Source organism: Schistocerca piceifrons, chromosome 3 (genome assembly GCF_021461385.2).
Source record: "Schistocerca piceifrons isolate TAMUIC-IGC-003096 chromosome 3, iqSchPice1.1, whole genome shotgun sequence".
Classification (NCBI taxonomy): domain Eukaryota; kingdom Metazoa; phylum Arthropoda; class Insecta; order Orthoptera; family Acrididae; genus Schistocerca; species Schistocerca piceifrons.
Window position 1 is genome coordinate 663,391,768 of NC_060140.1, and position 24,218 is coordinate 663,415,985.

General features: G+C 40.7%; 1 protein-coding gene across 3 annotated transcripts in view; it reads right to left on the reverse strand.

Annotated features, from left to right (window-relative positions):
• The window catches only part of LOC124787777 (protein pigeon), a 485,699-nt gene that overhangs the window by 43,017 nt on the left and 418,464 nt on the right, over positions 1–24,218 (reverse strand). For all 3 annotated transcript variants that reach the window (XM_047254670.1, XM_047254671.1, XM_047254672.1), the window contains 2 exons: positions 18,648–18,862; positions 11,700–11,918 (listed from right to left, as the gene is read on the reverse strand). In XM_047254670.1, the coding sequence (XP_047110626.1) occupies positions 11,700–11,918; positions 18,648–18,862 (434 nt within the window). The remainder of the gene's footprint in view (positions 1–11,699; positions 11,919–18,647; positions 18,863–24,218) is intronic.

Sequence of the window (24,218 nt, forward strand, 5' to 3'; positions counted from 1 at the left end):
TACCTGATAGCCCCCCCAGTTTGAGGAATCAGCTTTCTGCATTCTTCCAGTTAAGTATGAATTAAACCATTTGCGCACTGCCCCCCTCAAACCATAATGATTTAGCTTATCTAAAAGAATTCCATGATTTACACACTCAAAGGCCTTTGAGAGATCACAAAAAATACCAATGGGTGATGTCCGGTTATTCAGAGCATTTAATATTTGATCAGTGAAAGCGTATATAGCATTTTCTGTTGAAAAGCCTTTCTGAAAACCAAACTGACATTTTGTTAGTACTTTATTTTTACAAATATGGGAGGCTACTCTTGAATACATTACTTTCTCAAAAATTTTTGATAGAGCTGTCAGAAGAGAGATTGGGCGGTAGTTGTTGACATCCGACGTATCCCCGTTTTTATGCAATGGTTTTACAATGGCATATTTCAATTTATCGGGGAAAACACCCTGCTCCAAAGAGCTATTACATACGTGGCTGAGAATCCCACTTATCTGTGGGAAACAAGCTTTAAGTACCTTGCTGGACGTGCCATCAATTCCGTAAGAGCTTTTACTTTTCAGTGAGTTTATTATTTTACTGATTTCAGAGGGAGAGGTTGGTGGAAATACAGTTGTTTCAAACTGCACAGGTATGGCCTCTTCTATTAGTAGCCTTGCCTCTTCTAGTGAAGATGTAGATCCTATTTTCTCCACAACATTTAAAAAATGATTATTGAAAATATTTTCAATTTCTGATTGTTTGTTAGTACACTTGTCATTCAGTTTTATGGCACTAAAGTCTTCCTGTGCTCTTGGTTGCCCTGTTTCCCTTTCAATAATATTCCAAATTGCTTTAATTTTATTATCAGAGTTACTGATCTCAGACATGATACACATGCTTCTGGACTTTTTAATAACTTTTCTTAGTACCGCACAATAGTTTTTATAATATTGAACAATTTCGGGGTCAGTACTCCCTCTTGCTGTTAGATACAGTTCTCTTTTTTGGTTGCAAGATATTCTTATTCCTTTAGTTAGCCAAGGTTTTTTATATGTTTTCTTGGAATTATGTTTAACTATTTTCTTGGGAAAACAATTTTCAAATACCCTTAAAAATGTATCATGAAATAAGTTATATTTCAAGTTTGCATCGGGTTCCTTATACACTTCATCCCAGTCTAGCTGCTGTAGGCTTTCCCTAAAGTTTGCAATATTTATATTGTTAATTGAATGCACTGCTTTGAAATTCTGATTTGATATACCGCATGGAGCTATGTCATGTACTGTAACTAGCTGTGCACCATGATCTGAAAGACCATTCTCAACAGGATAAGCATTTATGTCCTTAAACTTATCTTGGTCTATAAAAAAGTTATCTATCAATGTCCTGCTGTTCTTTGTTATCCGAGTAGGAAAATCAATGACGGAGCTAAAATTGAAAGAACTGAGTAATACTACAAGGTCATTCTTCCTATTACACTCTTTCAGGGAATCAACATTGAAATCCCCACAAATGATAATTTGCTCCCCCCTGTCTGACAGATAGCACAACGAAGCATCCAAGTTTTCTAGAAATAGCTGGAAATTCCCTGAGGGGGACCTATACACTGTTACAATTATGAAAGTGCCATCATTTAGTTTTAGTTCAGTGGCACACGCTTCCATATGTTGGTCTACACAAAATTTTTTAGTTTCTAAATTTTTTACACTGTGGAAGCTTTTGACATATATGGCAACTCCTCCTCTCATCATATTATCTCTACTTACATGTGCAGCTAATTTGTACCCATTGATGCTAACCTTTTGCATATCAGTGACAATTTGATGCTCAGACAGGCATAGTACATCTATTACATTCTCAGTTTCTATATCTTCTAAACAAAGCAGCCATTTTATTCTTCAATCCCCCCATATTTTGATGAAATATACTAACATTATTTTTCACTTTACTTTTGTGAGTATCTTGAACTTTTTTAGCATCTTTAGTACTTTCCTGGCTCAGTTTCCCACTGGACACTGATCTTACACATAAAAAAGAGTTTCCACCATGAGATGTAGTTCCTCCCCCCTTTAAATATCCTGCTATCAGCCCAGCCAGTTTACCCTTCCCTTTCTTGTTGAGGTGTAGGCCATGTCTAGTATAGTCCCACCTACAGAGTGAATCAACAGGAACCACACCAATGTGTGACCCTGCACCAGATCCAAGTAGCTGTTCCAACTCCAAATTAACTCTCCAGACAGAAGAGCTCAAATGAGGTCGGTTGTGGCGCTCCAGAACTGATGCAAACCCAACACTGGTATGACTCGATGTTGATACAATCTTTGCCAGGTCACACTCTATGCTGTACCCCGGATCTCTGTCAATACTGTTGCCTGGCCCACCCACAATAACCACGGTATCTTCCTTAGTAAAACATCTACATAGTGAACCTAAATCCTCTGTAACCTGCCCCAGTCCAGCACTAGGTTTGAAAAAACTTGTGACCTGGTATTCTGACCCCAATTCATCCTGCAGAAGTTGGCCCACACCCCTAGCATGCGAACTACCTAGCAACAAGACTTTCTTTCTCTTGGCAGACTTCCCTACATTCTTATTCAATTTGCTTCTGAAAGCTTGCTGAGCCCTGCCTACATCTACTTCTGTGAGAGGCTCATCAGTTTCTGACTGAGGCAACAGGTCAAACCTATTTTTTACATTAATAACAAAGCTGTCAGAAGAATTTCTTGGCCTGTTCCTTATGCCTGTTGCCACTTCCCACCCCTGTTTACCCTTCTCCCCCCTTAACCTGCCCAGTTCTCGCCTAGCCTCATCTAACTCAGCCTGAAGGGCAGCAATTTCCCCCTCCTGTTCCACAATCTTTCTATCTCTACTGCATAGCCTACAGAACCACTGATGAGTCTCGCTCATTTTCCCAATTCCCACACCACTACAATCGCCCCAATGAAAAAAGTTACTACATCCATCACACCAGACCCCGGAGCTAACGATTCTACGGCATGTCAGGCACTTTACACTCATGGTACAAATCGATCTTAGTGACAGAAAGACAATTAAGTTACCGGAAAACAATGAAAATACGTGTATGAAAAATTAGGCCTAATCGCGACAATGTAAACAGTGGTTCAAAAGTTTATTACTGAAAATTACTTAAGAGATGACGATACTCTACAGATATAAAGGGGCAGCAAACGTATTTAGCACACTAAACTATCAGTAAATGCACTTAAAATTGCGTTATGAAGTTTAATCTGAAAGCTCAGAAGTTCGGCCCGACCGCGATATGTAAACAAAACGAACTTTATGTGATTACTGTGAAAATACGCGAGTAAGACAAAAACCTTTAATGGTACGCTTGAAGAGCACTATAATTAACGTAATAAATTAGTTTAAAGTGTTAAAAACAGCTTATTACTACTTAAATTACTTATCTTGTTCGAGAGCTGTGACTCAGACTTCCATATAGCAGGCGCAGGGCTACCAACGATATAAAGTCAGATCAGAGGAAAAATATTTCTGTAACTGATAAATCAGATATGTCTACTGTATTTAACAATCATTTTCTGAATTAGTTTAAAGTGTTAAAAACAGCTTATTACTACTTAAATTACTTATCTTGTTCGAGAGCTGTGACTCAGACTTCCATATAGCAGGCGCAGGGCTACCAACAATATAAAGTCAGATCAGAGGAAAAATATTTCTGTAACTGATAAATCAGATATGTCTACTGTATTTAACAATCATTTTCTGAGCATTGCTGGTGAATCAAATAAAAATTTAGTTTCTACAGGGAATCATATAACTCTCTCGGCAAATGTCTTTCCGAGACTGATGCCTGAAATACTCCTCTGTGATACAGACAAGGGGGAGATTGGGTCAATAATTAAATCACTGAAGGTTAAGATCTCTCATGGTTATGATGGAGTGCCTAGCAGAATATTTAAGTACTGTGCTGCACATGTTAGCCCTGTATTTAGCCATATTTGTAATTTTTTCTTTATGAATGGTCAGTTTCCTGAACAATTAAAGTACTCAGTAGTAAAGCCACTTTATAAAAAAAGAGAAAGGGATAATGTAGGCAATTTTAGACCTATTTCGATGCCATCAATGTTTGCTTAAGTTGTTGAAAAGGCTGTGTATGTAAGTATCTTATATCACAAAATTTGCTATCAGATATAGAGTTCAGCTTTAGAAGTCATTTAATAACTGAATAAGCTATATTCTCTTTTCTCATGTGAGGTACTGGATGGGTTAAAAAAAAGTTTAGAACACTAGGCATATTTTTTGATTTAACTAAGGCACTTGATTGTGCTGATCACAAAATATTGTTCCAGAAGTTGGACCATTATCGAATACGGGGAGTAGCTCACAATTGGTTCACCTCTTACTTTAGCAACAGACAGCATAAGATTCACGGTGTTGGGAATGGCTGTGATGTGGGGGCCTGAGTGGGGTATGGTCAAGTGGGTGGTGCCCCAGGGATCATTGTTGGAGACACTCCTGTTCCTTATTTATATAAATAATATGCCCTTTAGTATGCCAAGTAAGTCTAAAATATTTCTGTTTGCTGATGACATTAGCTTGGTAGTAAAGAATGTTGTGTGCAACATTGGCTCTGTTTCAAATGGTGCAGTTCATGACCTACGTTCATGGCTTGGAGAAAATAAACTAATACTAAATCACAGTAAGACATAGTTTTTACAGTTTATATCACACAATTCAATAAAACCTGCCATTCTGATTTCATGGAATGGGCATATGATTAGTGAAACTGAACAGTTCAAATTTTTAGTGGTCAGACAGATAGTGTACTGTCATGGAAAGCCCACATTCAGGATCTTGTTCAAAGACTTAATGTTGACATTTTTACTATTTTAATGGTATCTGAAGTGAGTGATCATTCAATGCGAAAATTAATCTACTTTGCTTATTTTCATATGCTTATGTTGTATGGTATTGTATTCTGGGGTAACTCTCCCCATTCTAAAAGGATATGTTTGGCTCAGAAATGGGCAGTTCGGGCAATAAGGGGTGAAAGTCCACCAACAAAATAAACTGTGAAAGCACCCACGTGATTTACCAACTGACCTGCCTACACTGTGGGAATGACCAGCAACAAACTGTCCATTCGCACGAATGGACACAGGCAGACAGTGTTTGTTGGTAATGAGGATCACCTTGTGGCTAAACATGCCTTGGTGCACGGCCAGCACATCTTGGCACAATGTTACACCGTCCGGGTTATCTGGATACTTCCCACTAACACCAACCTATCTGACCTCCGGAGATGGGAACTTACTCTTCAATATATCCTCTCTTCCCGTTATCCACCAGGTCTCAATCTCCGCTGATTTCAAGTTGCCGCCACTCATAGCTCACCTGTCATTCAACAACATCTTTGCCTCTGCACTTCCGCCTCGACTGACATCTCTGCCCAAACTCTTTGCCTTTTAATATGTCTGCTTGTGTCTGTATATGTGTGGATGGATATGTGTGTGTGTGCGAGTGTATACCTGTCCTTTTTTCCCCCTAAGGTAAGTCTTTCCGCTCCCGGGATTGGAATGACTCCTTACCCTCTCCTTTAAAACGCACATCCTTTCATCTTTCCCTCCCCTTCCCTCTTTCCTGACGAAGCAACCGTTGGTTGCGAAAGCTAGAATTTTGTGTGTATATTTGTGTTTGTTTGTGTGTCTATCGACGTCCCAGCGCTTTCGTTTGGTAAGTCACATCATCTTTGTTTTTAGATATATTTTTCCCACGTGGAACGTTTCCCTCTATTATATTCATATCATTAATTTGAACCCAACAATTACGTTTGTTATTGTCACTGTTGCATTTCGAAATCTTTTCTGTCGTCTTATTTTCTCTTTCTGTTTTTGTCAGTAGTTTCACTTTGTATTCACCTTCTCCTTTTTACCGTAATCTACTATACAATTTTATCCCGCCTATATATACTCAATAATACGTCACCCACTTCCAAACCATAACCAAAACAATTTTTTTTCCCACTTTCAACACTACTCCTGCTATAAAATCCACTGCTTCTGGTTCACAAACAGTTCCTTTCACCTATTTAACAACCATTTCGGCTAGTTCTGATAACTTTCGCTTTATTTCCATTTTTCCCACATCATTGATAATTTTTAGCCGCTTCCCACAGGTTTTAACGTCATTATTTCTGCGCCAGACAATTTTCATAATCTGCCACTACAAAACCATCCCTTTTAATACATTTACATGCAGTTTTTTCGAAATTTTCCCGAATTTCTCCATCCTTTAACGTGTTTTGGCGGCAACACAACCACCTAACCTTTGTGCACATCGTTGTCTACCAACCCAAATTCACCACAGGATCAACATAGCCCAGCTTTAACCAACACTTTTTCGCCTTTTTTCACAACAGATCTCCAGTTACTTTCTAGTTCACCTTAATCTCTCCCCATATATTTTTATTTTCATTTTCATTTCAGCCTCATGTTACACTTTCCACCTTCTAATACCATGTCACCCTCACAACACCCCCACAACGACCCCATTAAGTTTTATTTACATTCCCTCCGCAAACATGCCTTCACCCTAGCCAGATTACGCTCGCATATTTTATTTTATCAGGCTTGTCTGACATTTGGCATTACCCCCAAAGGCCTCACACTTAAAGTTCCCATCTCCGGCTCCAACCCTTCTTTCCATCAGTCCCTATACCACTTCCAAACTGAACAATCCATTGCTCTCACCCACCTAATCCCTCTCCTACACATCAACTCAGCCAATGAACACACCCGTCAACTCCTATCCTTAATAAAAGTCCTCAATCTTTCCTCTCCCACATCCACACCGGCTGTTCAGAGCAGACAGGCCAACCGCAAATTAGAACAGCATGCCACCCTTCACTTCAAAAAACTATCCAATCTCCTTCCCAATCTGAAACCTCTGTCCTATCCAAAGGCCTCACTTTCAGTCCCACTCCCAGATTCAACCAATCAGCCCTCGTCAAAGATTTACTGTCCTACACTTGTACTCTCTGCTGGAAATATCACTCTGCCACGAAGAAAAATGATCCTAATCCTACTCCTAATGATCCAACTCCCCAAGACACTATCCAAATTGAACCCTGCCTGGAACAGTTCCGTCCTCCGTCACAGCGGGACCCACTTCCTCTTCCTCAAAATCACCCTCTCCAAATCTTCCAGGAATTTCTGACTTCGAGCCTTGCCTCTCAATCCTTCTTAAAAAACCTTAATCCTACTCCCAACATCACCACTGCTGAAGCCCAGGCTATCCGTGATCTGAAGGCTGACCGATCCATCGTCATTCTTCCGGCGGACAAGGGTTCCATGACCATGGCACTTGATCGTCGGGAGTATGTGGCTGAGGGACTCCGTCAGCTTTCAGACAACACCACATACAAAGTTTGCCAAGGTAATCCCATTCCTGATGTCCAGGTGGAGCTTCAAGGAATCCTCAGAACCTTAGGCCCCCTACAGAACCTTTCACCTGACTCCATCAACCTCCTGACCCCACCGACACCCTGCACCCCTACCTTCTACCTTCTTCCTAAAATTCGCAAACCCAATCATCCCAGCCGCCCCATTGTAGCTGGTTACCAAGCCCCCACAGAACGTATCTCTGCCTACGTAGATCAACACCTTCAACCCATTACATGCAGTCTCCCATCCTTCATCAAAGACACCAACCACTTTCTCGAACGCCTGGAATCCTTACCCAATCTGTTACCCTCAGAAACCATCCTTGTAACCACTGATGCCACTTCCTTATACACAAATATCCCACACATCCAGGGCCTCGCTGCGATGGAGCACTTCCTTTCACGCCGATCACCTGCCACCCTACCTAAAACCTCTTTCCTCATTACCTTAGCCAGCTTCATCCTGACCCACAACTTCTTCACTTTTGAAGGCCAGACATACCAACAATTAAAGGGAACAGCCATGGGTACCAGGATGGCCCCCTCGTACACCAACCTATTCATGGGTCGCTTAGAGGACACCTTGTTGGTTACCCAGGCCTGCCAACACAAAGTTTGGTACAGATTTATTGATGACATCTTCATGATCTGGTTCAGGGTACTAACACAAAGCCGAATATCACACTAGTGGCACTACTCTGCAAGTCGTAGATAACTTCTGCTATCTTGGATCTACTATAGAATCAAACATGACTGTTGACAAGGAAATTGATGCTCGCATTGGAAGAGCTGCAACAACTTTTGGCAAACTCTCTACACATGTTTGGAAAAACAACAAACTCTCTTTGACCACCAAAATTCTTGTATATCAAACTTGCGTCCTCAGCATCCTTTTGTATGCATCGGAAACATGGACTACCTATGGCAAACAAGAACGTCGCCTTAATGCTTTCCACATGGCGGTGCCTGAGATCCATCCTCAGAGTAACGTGCAAGGACCGAGTGACCAACGAAGCAGTGCTATCTAAAACTAACTGCAACAGTACTTCAGCATCTTGAAGCAGAGACGACTCCGCTGGCTGGGACATGTCCACCGTATGGATCCTGACAGATTACCACGTGAGGTGATGCTTGGAGAGATCTCTATAGCTAAAAGACCTGTAAGACATCCTGTATTGAGATTCAAGGACTCCTGTAAACGAAATATGGAGAGCTTTGGAATTGACACAAACAGATGGGAGGCACGGGCTAGCATGAGACCAGAGTGGCGTGATGATATATCATCTGGAATGTCGAAGCATGATGAAGGCTTGTGAGACAGATGAAGGCAGAAAAAGCTTCACAATGCTACCACTGCTCCTGCCTCAGCAGCCAGATACACTTGTGACAATTGCGGCAAGAGATGCCGTGCTACCATTGGCTTGACAAGTCACATGAAAAAATGCAACCCATAAACACACAGACACTGCAACAATCATCTACCAAGATGTCGTGGCCAATATATGGATTCCCTGTAAGATAGAGGGTTAAGCTGTTTGCCATCAACCTGTTATAAGCTCATTCCATTATTCTCCTGGCTGTGTCTGTTATGGATGTTTGGGCCCTTTATCAGTTTACTCATGTCATCATATAACAATTAAACATCACAGTTTTTGAAGAGTCCTCCTGTGTTGCAGGCAAATCGTGTATGTCAAAAACAGGGCTGGGCAATGCATAAACGTAGTGGGATATCAGACTTAATGTTTCCTCAGCCAAATTTTGTCTTGTCCTGTGGTATCATTTCTTAGTGTGAAAATTTGTTTTCTATTGGTAATGAATGGATCGAGAAGCCTTTTGCACTGTAAGATTTGAATTTCCCTGGCAGAATTTTATGATAAACACAACCAAAGTGTTTCACAAACATGAAAAATGTGAATGGGGTAATTTTTATTGTGCAGTTTACCAAGTTCTTCGCTGCAGATGAAGTAACTGGCACACCACTACGTCTACTGGCCTCATACGGACAACAAAGTTGCACAAGCGGTCTGACAGTGTGCCATCTTCCAGGCACACTAGCCAGACTCACACTAGTCATTATGGTACTGGATAGTGCTGTCAGCCAGAGTTCATGCCATCTCTGTGGGCCTTTTCTTGAGGTTGTGAAGTTAATCAATGCGGACTACTCTGCCAGCTGCTCTCATGTCATTTGCCTCCAGCAGACAAAAATGGTTGATTCACAACACAGGGTGCACCCCACATGCCGGTGACTGACAATGGTCCCTCATTAAATATCAATCAGTACTAGTTTTGGCACCCTGGTCAGCGACCTCCCTCACTGAGGAGCCCACCATCTTCACAGTTGCAACCACATTGTAGCCCTGTCTACTCCCGGGTAACACAGAATAGCTGCCTGGTCCTCCTTTCCTGCAAGCTGATGAGCACACCCTTGGACAATGATACAGCCTCACAGACAGTTGAATCACCAAACCTCTCACATCCCACCTGATGTGCAAATGGAAGATATGGATGTACTGATATGTGTAACATTTCCCACATCTAACAAGGGTGCATGTGGTGGGAACACTGTCAGTATCAAAGGCTGGTGACATAAACTACTATAGCAGGCTGGCAGTACACAATCTTTCAGTTATTGTCCAAAGTGAGCTATGACTGCTACGGCTGGTTACTTGGATTGATTTAGACATATTGCATAGTGTTTTGATAGGCTTAACGGAACTTTGCTTAATATCATACTTGCAATGTGTGTGCACAGTGAGTCAGAAGTGTTTGATGTGTATCAGTATCAGTTGTGAACTACTGCATATTAAATTTCTATCTGAAACTATGGCTTATGTTAAATTTCATCAGAACTATTGTTGTTTGGTTTCATGGAATAATAGACAATTTTAATCTGTTGCTACAGGAGCTGATTTGTGTTCAATATCCATTGTTGGCTCTAAAGTGAAAATTACAACACATTTCATTAAAAATTATTGTTATTAATAAGTACAATGATGCTTCTCTACATTAGTTAATTGCAAACTTATTCTAAAGGCAGCCTCTCAATTATGGTGCAAAATACACTGAAGTGTCAAAGACCTCATATTAGGCAAGCGTATTTAAATACAGTGATATGTAAACAGGCCGAATACGGCACTGCATCAGCAATGCCTATACAAGACAACAAGAGTCCGGTCCACGTTGTTAGAGTGGTTACTGCTGCTACAATGGCAAATTATCAAGATTTATGTGAGTTTGAACTTGGTGTTATAGTCAGTGCTTGACCGATGGGACACAGCATCTTCGAGGTAGCGATGAAATGGGGATTTTCCCATATGAACATTTCACGAGTGTACTTTGAATACGTGAATATCAAGAATGTGGTAAAACATCGAATCTCTGACATCACTGTGGCTGGAAAAAGATCCTGCAAGAACGGGACCAATGATGACTGAAGAGAATCGTTCAACATGACAGAAGTGCTGCAGATTTCAATGCTGGGCCATCAACAAGTGCCAGCATGTGAACCATTCAACGAAACATAATCAATATGGGCTTTTGGAGCCAAAAGCCAATCATGTACCCTTGATGACTGCATGACACAAATCTTTATGCCTTGCCTAGGCCTGTCAACACTGACATTTGACTGTTGATGACTGGAAACATGTTGCCTGGCCAGACGAGTCTTGTTTCAAATTGTATCAAGCAGATGGATGTGTATGGGTATGGAGACTACCTCATGAATTTGTGAGCCCTGCATGTCAGCAGGGGACTGTTCAGGCTGGTGGGGTGTGTGCAGTTGAAGTGATATGGAACCCCTTATAAGTCTAGATACAACTATTACAGGTGACACATACATAAGCATCCTGTCTGATCATCTGCGTCCATTCATGTCCACTGTGCATTCTGATGGACTTGGGCAATTCCAGAAGGACAGTGCAACACCCCATACATTCAGAACTACTATAGAGTGGCTCCCGGAACATTTTTCTTGGTTTAAACACTTCCGCTGGCCACCAGACTCCCCAGACATGAACATTATTGAACATATCTGGAATGCCTTGCAATGCACTGTTCAGAAAACATCTCCACCCCCATCTACTCTTACGGATTTATGGTTCGCCCTGAAGGATTCAAGGTACCAATTCACTCCAGCCCTGGTTCAGATATTAGTCGAGTCCATGCCAAGTCATGTTGTAGCACTTGTGCATGCTTGCGGGGGCCCTACACAATATTAGGCAGACGTACCAGTTCCTTTGCCTCTTCCGTGTAGAAGAGATGTTAAACTATTTCTTCTAAAGAATTTTTGTAACATACCTTTTGAACCCAACTGAATGTTCTTTGTCCTCTGTGAAGGATGACCTCGAGCTTGTGCTCCTTCAACACCAGACAATATGTTTAAAGCATGTTCTCGAGCCCGCAACATTAAGCTTGCTGGATGTGTCCACTGATTCAACAAACGCTTTGCTCTAGATCTTGGCAGAAAAAGCAGTAGTCGCAACTTCCTTTTCACACCTTCCTTGGAATCATCTGTGTCTTCATTGGTTAAAATGGTCGAGTATTAGCAAGCTGAATTAACAATTGAAATACCAATACATACATTTTTTTTAAAATAATAAACATTAGTGCTTGTGTCCCTGTTCAGTAGACATACTCAAACATAACTCTTGGCTCATAAGAAACAATGGAAATACGCTTTAGCAAATTTCTTTTGCTCTTCTTTATCATCCAACTTGAGGTAGTTCAAGAGAAGTAGGTATGTGAACCCCTATGGTGCTTTCCTCACATTTATAAACAAGTTATGCTTTTACAATTTTTAATTTCAACACGATAGTGAGACCTCAATGTTAGAGAACACTGTACTGTACAGATTTTACAATAAATGTGGTACTTCAAAAATGACCATTCATAACCACTACAGTTTTCAACTACCAGGAAGAAATGTTTATTATTTCCCTATGAAACTAAAAGATTATTTTTCTTTACTTTGTGGTATGACATTTCTTACAACATGTAGCAACAATTACATTTAACATCATACAGAATATCAAACAATGGAAAATCCAGGATGAAATGTAACAGTTTTATGAAAACAAAAGTTGCAACTCACCATATAGTGGAGATGCTGAGTCAAATATAGGCACAAACAAAAGACTGTTACAAATAAGCTTTCGATCAGCAAGGCCTTCATCAAAAATAGCCCCCCCCCCTCTCTCTCTCTCTCTCTCTCTCTCTCTCACACACACACACACACACACACACACACACACACACACACACACACACACACTCGCAAAAGCAACTCACACACTCATGACTGCAGTCTCTGGCAGCTGAAGCCACACTGTGAGCAGCAGCACCCATGCATGATGGGAGTGACGACTGGGTGAGGGTAAGGAGGAGGCTGGGGCGGGGAGGGGTACGGATAGTAGGGTGGGTGTGGGGGACAGTGAAGTGTTGCAGGTGAGCATGCAGGGATGAGATGGAGAGAGGGTAAGGCAGCTATGTGCAGTTGGGAGGTTAGATGGAGGGCAGGAAAGAGGTCAGGGTGGGAAGTAACGGAAACAGAGAGAAGTAAAAAGACTGTGTGCAATGGTGGAATGAGGGCTGAGTAGTGCTGGAATGGATGAGGACAAAGACGAATGAAGGTTGAGGTCAGGAAGGTTATGGGAATGTAGGGTATATTGCAGGGAAAGTTCCCAACTGTGCAATTCAGAAATGCTGATGTTGGTGGTGAGGATCCATATGACATAGGCTGTGAAGCAGCCATTGAAATGAAGGATGTCGTGTTGGGCAGTGTGCTCAGCAACAGGGTGGTCCATTTGTTTCTTGGCCACAGTTTGTCAGCAGCCATTCATGTGGACAGACAGCTTGTTGTTTGTCAAGCCCACAGAGAATGCAGCACAGTGATTGCAGCTTACTTGTAGATCACATGACTGGTTTCACAGGTAGCCCTGCTTTTGACAGGAAAGGTGATGTTTGTGACCGGGCTGAAGTAGGTGGTGGTGGGATGATGTATGGGACATGTCTTGCATCTAGGTGTGTTACAGGGTACGAGCCATGAGGTAAGGGGTTGGGAGCAGGGGTTGTGTAAGGATGGACGAATATATTACGCAAGTTCAGTGGACAGTGGAATACCGCAGTGGGAGGGGTGGGAAGATAGTATAGTGGGCAGGACATTTCTCATTTCAGGGCATGATGAGAGGTAGTTGAAACCCTGACGGAGAATGTAATTCAGTTGCTACAGTCCTGGGTGGTACTGAGTTACAAGGGGAATGCTCCTAGTGGCAATATGATGATACTTTGGGAGGTAGTGAGAGACTGGAAAGATAAGGCACAAGAGATTTGTTTATGTACAAATTTGGGAGATAATTGTGGTCTGAGAAAGCTTCTGTGAGACCCTTGGTATATTTTGAGAAGGACCACTCGTCACTGCAGATGCGGCAGCCACAGGTGGCTAAGCTGTATGGAAGGAACTTCTTGGTATGGAACGGCTGGTAGGTTTGATATGGACAGAGGTACTGATGTAGCCATTTTTGAGGTGGAGGTCAACATCTAGGAAAGTGGCTTGTTGGGTTGAGTAGGACCAGGTGAAGCAAATGGCAGAGAAGCTGTTATGGTTCTGGAGGAATGTGGATAGAGTGCCCTCACCCTCGATCCAGGTCACAACGCTGTTGTTAATGAATCTGGACAAGGTAAGGGGTTTAGGTTTCTGGGTGTTTAGGAGGGATTCCTCTAGATGGCCCGTAACAGGTTGGCATAGGATGGTGCCATATGGCTGTCCATAGCTGTACCCTGGATTTGTTTGTAGGAAATGCCTTCAAAGGAGAAGTAATTGTGGGTGAGGATTCAGTTGGTTATGGCGATTAGGAAGGAGGCTGCTGGTTTGGAATCCGTCGGGTGTTGGGAAAGGTAGTGTTCAATAGCGATAAGGCCATGGGCATTAGGGATGTTGATGTAAAGGGAGGTGGCATCAATAGTGACAAGCAAGGCACTGTGTGGCAAAGGGACAGGAATTGTGGAGAGTCAGTAGAGGAAATGGTTGGTATCTTTTATGTAGGAGAGTAGGTTCTGGGTAATAGGTTGAAGGTGTTGGTCTATGAGAGCAGAGATTTTCTTAGTTGGGGCACAGTAACCGGCCACAATGAGGTATCCTGGGTAGTTGGATTTAGGGTCTTTAGGAATCATGGAGAAGGTAGGAGTGCAGGAAGTGGTAAGGGGGAGTAGAGAGATGGACTCCAAGGAGAGGTTCTGGGAAGGGCCTAAGGATTTGAGGAGTGACTGGAGATCATGCTGGATTTCTGGAATGGGGTCACTGTGGAAAGATCTGTAGGTGGATGTATCTGACAGCTGGCAGAGGTCATTCTGCCAGATAATCCTTGCGGTTCAAAACAACAGTGGTGGAGCCTTTGTCTGCAGATAGGATTATAAGGTTGGGATCAGTTTTTAGATGGTGGGCTGCAGATGTAAGGTTAGTTTGCATGTTGAAGGATTTGGGGAACAATGGTGAGGCAAAGCCAAGGTTAAGAAGTTCTGGAAAGTTGACACGGGGTGATTTGGGGGCTACCTGTGAAACCAGTCACGTGATCTACAAGCTAAGCTGCAACCACTGTGCTGCATTCTATGTTGGCATGACAACCAACAAGCTGCCTGTCAGCATGAATGAAACTGTGGCCAAGAAACAAGTGGACCACCCTGTTGCTGATCATGCTGTTCAACATGACATCCTTCATTTCAATGACTGCTTCACAACCTGTGCCATATGGATCCTTCCCACCAACATCAGCTTTTCTGAATTGTGAAGCTGGGAGCTTTCCCTGCAATATATCCTATGTTTCCATAACCCTCCTGGCCTCAACCTTCAGTTGTCATTGGCCTCACCTACCCAGCCCATTCCCTGTTCCAATTCCAGTGCTACACAGCCCTCATTCCACCATTGAACACAGTTTTTTTCCTTCTCTCCTTTTCCACCTCCACCACCCCCACCTCTCCCCCGCCCTGTGCCTAGCCTCCAGACTGTACATAGTTACCCTACCCACTTTCCACCTCATCCCTGCATGTTCACCAGCAGCACTTCATTGTCTACCATCTCTACCTTACTATCCCCCCCCCCCCTCCTTCCTGCCCCAGCCTCCTCCTTACCCCCACCCAGTGCCAATCACATCATGCACTGGGGATGCTGCTCACAGTGTGGCTTCAGTTGTCAGAGACTGCAGTCATGTGTGAGTTGCTTTTGTGTGAGTGTGTGTGCGTGTCTGTCATCTGTGACAATCATATACAATATGGTTCGCAAATTATACTACTTTCCTGGCCTTAAAATTTTTCCCGTCAACCTGTCATTCCAGTACAGTCACACATTATTTTGTAACTTGCCAGTACACTAAATTTGTATCTTTTTCAGTAACATCTCATTCTAAATGGTTCCAATTTCTTCCTCTTCAAATTCCTCATGGTCTATGTTTCAGTATCATAGAATTGCAAGCTTCAGACATGCGTTTTCAGGGTCTGCATTGACAGTTTCATTTCAATATCTGATGCCAGCAGCATCTTTTCTTCATTGAGGAACGCTTTCCATCCCAATCTACTTATGCTATCTTCTTGCTTCAGTCACTCTGTGTAATCTTACTCCTTAGATATGAATACTCTTTCACTTCTTTTACTTGAATGAGACTTCAGTTTTGATGTTAAACAAATCATTCCAATATACTTAGTTTTGTGATATCCCTACCCACAATCTGTGTGAAGCATACTGTTGACTCCTTCTATCAGGTCTTCTATGTTTTCCTTGCTCTTGAGCAGAAAGGATATGTTTTAATATCTGTAACCCTTGCAGTTTTATCTTTTTCCACATTTTTCTTTCATTTGCTTCATTACTTTTTCAGTGTAACAATTAAACAACAATGTTGAGAAGACTAATCCTGAATTTCAACCACGACCTTGCCCTTCTTAATATTCCACTTTTATAGCCATATTTGGTTTCTGTAGATGTTGCAGATTACTTATTTGTCTTCATTCTTTGGCCCCTCTTGTTACATGATTTGAAAACTTTTACTGCCTCTTCATCTCCAAATACTACTGCAACCTACATCCATTCAAACCTGCTTACTGCATTTGTCTCTTTGTCTCCTCCTATGATTCCCCCCCCCCCCCCCCCCCCCTCCCCTTCCCTGCAATACTAAATCCCTTGATATCTCCAATCTCTTTTTTTAGTGAAATTATGTCACAAATTTCTTTTCTCCCTAAATCTTTTCAGCACTTCATCTGTTACATGATCTACCCATCTAATTTCTAGCATTCTTCTGTTGCACTACATTTTAAAATTTTCTGTTCTCTTCCTGTCTTAAACTGTTTATCATCCACATTTCACTTCCCTACAAGGCTACACAAGGCTACACCGCAGATAAATACTTTCAGAAAAGGCATCCCAACACTTAAATTTAAATTCAATGGTAAGAAATTTCTCTTCTTCGGGAACACTTTTCTAACCATTTCCTGTATACATTTTATATCCTCTCTACTTTTGTCATCATTGGTTATATTGTTGTCCAAACATCAATACTCGTCCACTGCTTTCAGAGTCTCATTTCCTAATCTAATTCCCTCAACAGCACCTGATTTAATTTGTCTATATTCCATTATCCTTGTTTTGCTTTTGTTGATGTTCATTTTGTATACTCCTTTCAAGACACTGTCCATTCTGTTCAACCTTTCTTCCTTTCCTTTACCAATGTTCTAAGAGTAGTAGTATGGTCAGCACTGCGTCGTGTGTTCCTACATTACTCCAGAACCCAAAACTTATCAAGCTCCAGATCAGCTTCTACCAGTTTAGCCATTCTTCTGTAAATAATTGGTGTTGGTATTTTGCAACCATGGCACATTAAAACGGGAGTTCAGTAACATTCACACTTGACAGCATCTGCTTCCTATGGAATTGGAATTGTTATGTTCTTGTTGAAATCTGAGGGTATTTCATGTGTCTCATATATCTTGGACAGAAGGTGGAATAATTTTGTCATGGCTGGCTCTCCCAAGGATATCAGTAATTCTGAGGCAATGTCATCTACTCCAAGGGGCTTGTTTCAATTAAGATCTTTTATTGCTCTGTAAAATTCTTCTCACAGTATCATACCTCCCATTTCAACTTCATTTATTTCCCCTTCTATTTCTGTAAACTTTCTCCTGTTTCAATCATTGCTCATTTGAAATTCTCAAAAATTTCTGGTTCTTCCAACTTATTTAGGTCCCATCTCCTTCATTACCCACCTTTTTGCAGTTTCTTCAGTTTTAATCTACAGTTCACAACCAACCAATTATGGTCAAGATTCACATCTGCCTCTGAGGAGGACTTATGGTTTGAAATCTGGTATTTAAATCTCTGTTTCACCATTATATAATCAATAAAAAACCTTCCAGTATCTTCCAGTCTCTTCCACATATACAGCATTCTTTCATGATTCTTAAACTAAGTGTCAGTGGCAAATAAATTATCAGGTGCAGTGGTAGTCGGCATCTAAGGATACAACTGTGATGAGTGTTTAGTTCATGTCTGTCTTGGCTGTGCTAATGCATTCACTATGCTGTTCATAGAAGCTTACTCACACTCCTATTGTCTTATTCACCATTAGGCCTTCTCCTGCATTATCCCTATTTGATAGTGTGTTTATTACCCTGTACTCAACTGACCAGAAGTCCTGACTGTACTTCACTAGTTCCCACTATTTCTAACTTCAAACTACCCATCTTCCTTTCTAAATTTTATAACCTACTAATCTGATTAAGGGATTTGACATCCCAAACTCCACCCTACTATATGCCAGTTTTGTTTTCTTGGTGATGACGTCCTCCTGAGTAATCTCTGTGTGAAGATCTTAATGGGGGATTATTTTACTCCAGAATATGTTACCAAAGAGGATGCCATCACCATTTAACCATACAGTAGAGCTGTTGCCCATGGGAAAATTAGCGACTGTGGTTTCTCATTGCTTTTAGCCCTGGGATGGTAGCTTAACTTCTCTTTTTTCTTCTCTTAAGTACACAGTTATAACTGTGTACTTATATTGTACTCTTACAGCATTGGCCATACGTTCAAAGTATGTTCTTGAGCTCACAACATTATTTCATTTCCTATGAAATGGAACAGATATGAAATAGAGCAGACACTCGGACATTTTACATGACAGTCAGAAATTAATTCTCAAAATTTTACACATTTTTAACTTAATTAGATATTATTTAATTTGCTACACTCGAGGAAGTTACAATTACCTGCCATAATAGCCTTCATGACATCAATCTGCAGTTCAAAAACGCTGCGCTGAAGGTATTGCAAAAACATAGAGAAAGACAACGTCCTGTATCCAAGATATGTAAAAAAGGAGGTAAATCCTTGAGGCAGAGGAAAAGCTAATGATTCTATGGCATAGTAATAACGCTCCAAGAGGACAAACATTACATTGCGTCGGTTTTCATCTAGCTGGTCTCTGAAAAATTTTAACTAACATCAGCACAATTTTGTAGACAATACAAAACTTGTATTTGGAAAACAGAAGCAACAAAAATATTACGGGTAAGCAATTCAATGTGTTAAATCCAAAATGCAAGACAGGATAAGCATCATTCATTTTTCAACATGTCAAAAATATAAAAATTATAAACAGGAATAATGAAAGACACAGCGACTATACTCACCAGGAAATACAGTTTGTCATCACAGTTAGTAATCATAAAGATTTTGTAACATCTGGTATTGAACTAAGAGATATTACTGGCATTTACAAGGAAATTTAATTATCTTTGTATGTACTGATCATCTAGTGTTAATATTGAAACAATATTTAACAGAGTAAACACAGTTTTTGACACAGTCTGAACCCCCAGGAATTTTTTTGCTGGGACTCCATAGCAGATGACTCCTACCGTATTTACTCAAATCTAAGCCGCACCTGCAAAATGAGACTAGAAATCAAGGAAAAAAAAAATTTCCCGAATCTAAGCTGCACCTGAAATTTGAGACTTGAAATTCAAGGGGAGAGAAAAGTTTTAGATCGCACCTCCAAATAGAAACAAAGTTGGTGCATTGTAACACGAGACACAATTTAGGTCGAATGGATGAAGATACAGCTACAGTAGTTTGGTTCGAGTCATAAATTTAGCAGTTAAGCTTTACCAGGTAGCCATTGCTATGTATCAAGCGCTTCGTCCGTATTTATATGGGTACCCTTCCTATCAACAAGTTTAGTGATAAATTATCTCCGTTTGAAAATCTTTGGAGACGCTTCTTTAGTACATTACATTCTGCACAGGAATTAAGAGTCATCTTAGATTTAAAAATCTGTTCAGTTGCCATGCTTCATTTCTGACTGCATCACTTTTCAGCATATGAATAATATGAATATAAATGTGACATATGTATATTCTTCTGCGTTTGCTGTTGTCTCACTTTAGTTTTGCAGTTTACTAGGCAGACAGGATTTAAATGAGATAGCAGCAAACATGAAAGAATACATGGCATAATGTTTACATTCATATTATTCTTATGCTGAAGAGAATACAGCATGATATTCACAGTTCATAAAAGTTCCTATTAGCAACCATCTCTTGTCACAGGTAGGAAAAAATACAAAACTTAGAGTTGGCCATATTGACATACATCCCAAACAGTCCTGCCAGTCAGATTTTTGTAGTAGATTTTGAGTGAGGACTTCAAATGCAGAGTGCGTTGTTGTTGTCTTCAGTCTGTAGACTTGTTTGATGCAGCTCTCCACGCTTTTGTATCCTGTGCAATGCAGAGTAGCAACACTTATAAAAAAAGAATGAAAATAATTTAGAAATTAAACACTGAAATTTAAAACATAATTTTATTAGGTTTGTAACACATCTTATACAAAATGTCCGCCCCGATAGCTGAGTGGTCAGCGCAGCAGTCTGTCACACCAAGGGGCCCGGGTTCGATTCCTGTCTGGGTCAGAAATTTTCTCGCTCAGGGACTGGGTGTTGTGTTGTCCTCATTATCGTTTCATCATCATCAGTGGAAGGCAACGCGAAACCACCACTGGAATCACTTCCCTAGACGCTCATGCGGTGGACCTCTCTGACGAGACTTCCCCCAAGACAAGACCTGCTGTAAGGCAGAACCTAAAGTCAAGTTAAATGAAATGTTTAAAATATCAGTCATGATTCTGAATCACTATCACTCAATTCTTTGTTGCTCATTTCTTTGTACAGAGCATCGTCCTCCATACCATCTAGTGCATTGGATATCAAACTTTTTTAAATGCTTGTTGCACAGTCTGATTTGGAACACACTTCCATGCATCGTAAATCCATTGGCACACTTGTGACAAACTTGCGTGTTTTACACGTCTTGTTGGTGTCAGTTGTCTGTCGCTTTTCAAAAGCCAGTCTGTGTACATGGGTTTAAGCTCACCCTTAAATGGTTTATTCAAACAGATGTCAAGTGGTTGCAGAATTGACGTCATCCCACCTGGAATTATTCTCATGTCCATTTTGCTTTCCTCTAATTTTCGTTTTACTGCAGTTGTTATATGGCCTGCATATGCATCTAATACCAACAGACTGTGTTAACCAAGCATTGCACCATGACGACGATACCACACACGCCCAATCCATTCCAGCACCATGTCCTCCGAAAACCACCCAGTTTTGTTTGCTCGTACAATTACAGTTTTTGGAAACACTTCCAATTTCAGTAAAGTCTTTCTCTTAAAAACTATAAATGGGGGTAATTTATTTCCATCTGCTGCGCAAGCAACCATGACGGACATCCGCTGTTTTTCACCCCCTGATGTAAGAACACTTTTGTCTTTCTTTCCTTTGCCATCAACCGTATAATTTGACGGCATTTCAAAATATACGGGAGTCTGGTCAGCAATTCCTATCTGACCAAGAAGGTATTGCTTTTCTGTGCATCACCTAATTATGAAGCACTGAAATTCCACAATGCTTTCTTCATAATTTTTGGGCAGCTTCTGTGCAACTGAAGTACGCCTCCGAAGGGAAAAACCCCAGCGCTTCATAAACAGATCAATCCAGCTGCGACTAACCTTAAAATTTTCGATTTTTTGCTCTCTAGCAATTTCAGGTGCCTCAATTTTTAAAATTTTGGCATTCACAGGCAGGAATTTCTGACACTGTTCCTTAACAAATTCATTCAAAATCACTCCTAGTGCATGATAGTGGCCACACTTTGGGCCACTAAATGCTTTTCTGCTACTTGAACATTCAAATAATTTGTCTCTCTGCAGTCGCCATCGCCTGACATTGCTCTCATCAGTCCCGTATAGCAGACCTGCAGCACAATTAGCACTTTGTTCCGGAGAAGAAATAACTCCCCCCTTGAATTTGGCACTATAATGAAAGCGCTTCATTATGGTTCACTAACACCAACAAGCACTTCACAAAATTCCACGAAGCAATAGGTGCTGCTACGTGAAATCTTAATGAGCCCCAGTGTATGAACTCGTGCAACAATCTTAAAGCCTTGTGCATTGTTGGTATTTTTGTCTAGAGAAATTTATTTTTGTTGCTACAAATATTTGAATGGCTGCTACATTCGAAGATGAACAATATGGAATTTCTATTTACTTCATTGGATAATGTATGAAAATGCAGTGGTCGAAACTCGGGGCGGAGAAAAAACCTCGTGTTCTACCTTTTTTTAAAAAAAAATTATTTACTGACACAGAGGTTTTGGCGCCAGTATTTATCTTTGTGCCTGCAAAGCATGCCTGTGTAGTGCTACATATATTCGATGGCAGAAGTTAGTTGTGGTGGCACCTACCAACAGTTTTCAGAACTTCAGCTTACTTTGCACTTGATTTTAAGCTGCAGGTGGGTTTTTGGGTTACAAAAACCACAAAAAAAGTGTGGCTTAGATTTGAGTAAATACGGTGCATGTTGTCATGTTGATTCAACATCAGTTATGACCGCAGTGAACATTGGATCATTAACATTCAACATTGAATTAATGGAAACATGTCGCTTGATTGGGTGAATCATGTTTTTTGTTACTTCAAGTTGGTGATTGTGTTTGGATACACTGGCTGCTCAAAACATACACTGCACCACAGATGCTGGCCGGTGGAGGCATATTATGCTAAAGGTGACATTCACATGGGCTTCCATGCGACTTGTGGTAGCAATTGAAGAATGCTGTGAACTATATGAACATTATTTCGGACCACCTGCATCCATTTATGCTGCATGTCTTCCCCAGTAGCAGTGGCATGTTCCACCAGGGTAACTGTCCATGCCACAAGGCCAGAATGATGCTACAATGGCTTGAAGAGCATGATTGAGTGCACCCTTTGCACTCGCAAACCACCAGCCAGAATTTATGTGAGTTGTGTGATCTATGCATAGACATCTGGTGTCACACACCTCTGGAAACCTACCAAGAACTGGTCAAATCCATGTCGGGCGGAACTGGTGCTGTACTGCAATCAAAATTTGGACCAAATTAAACCAGTGGTCATATTATTTTAGTTGAAATTATAAAACCTATGGGGTGTTTTGAATTAGCTGCTTCTAGACTTACCATGATGTTAAATTTTACCATTCATTCAGAGGGAATTAGGATTATCTGAGTAAAATACTAGCACCTAGCACACAATGGAATGAAGCTAAACTCATTTTCAAAATGTTTAATCTTAATCATGCAGATCTAGACATATTTGATGTAGAGCATATATTGAATATGCTTATTTCATTTTCAGCCAATATATGCATTCTAAAGGCTTTGTAACCGACATAGTGTACTTTGTACTGGACATTCTCTTCTACTAGTAAGCATGCCAGTGCCATCTGTTGACCTATGTTTGAACTTCCATACATGCACAAAGTGTCGGCCGTGAAAAAGTTTGTGGCTAAGAGCTCAGTAAAAGTTCAGTAATGTTCTGATATGTTTTTCTTGTTGAAAGAGGTTTCCATAATTTCAAAACTAGTTACAATTATAAGTCAGCAGAATTGCAGATGCCATGGAAAAGTTTCAAAAAATCATTAGTCCTTATCTTTGGTTTACTACAAAAATTCACATTTTGTTTGTGTGCCAGTTCTAAGTGTTTGTACTTTTTTTACAATAGTTTGTTGTTAGTAATTAGTTGAAATGTTTTCAATAATGATCAGGAATTATAAAGAAAAAACTCAAAATGGAAGAGACTTTAGAACTTCTCGAAAATAGTGATGTATCTGATACTGAAGAACTTGAATATGATGATGATTTTTCTTCAGTGGCTGACAGCAATGATGAATTTTACCAGAAACTGGATTATCTCAAGGAAGAAGATTTAGACTGATTTTGATATACTGATCCAGCCAGAAGGCAAAATGAACTACGGTGATTTATTCAAGAGCTTACCAGCAATGATGGTTCTGTAATCCTCACAAAGTGGTTTGACAACAGCTCAGTCACTTTGAGCTCAAACTTCAAAGGCACCGGAATCAAACAAGGCTGTAGTTGTTGGGATAAGAGGGAAATATTTTACCTTGATGTTCTGAGACTTGAAGTTGTGAAACTGTACAACATTACCATGGATGGTATTGACAGCTATGACACTTTTATTTCAGTTCATGGAACATTTATTAAAATATGAAAGCAGACACAATGCTCTGGCCATTGATATGGCTGTAACATTAATCAATTCGTGGCTGGAGTATGTGCTTGAGCAAACTGTCTTGGGCTTCCTGGAAAGAAAACTTTGAATCTACATCATTTTTGTCAGTCTACTGTAAATCACAGATTATGACATGAAATTGGACTATGAAGAACAGAGGCAGACCTTCAAATGAAGCTACCCCATTACATGTGCCTACTAAGCA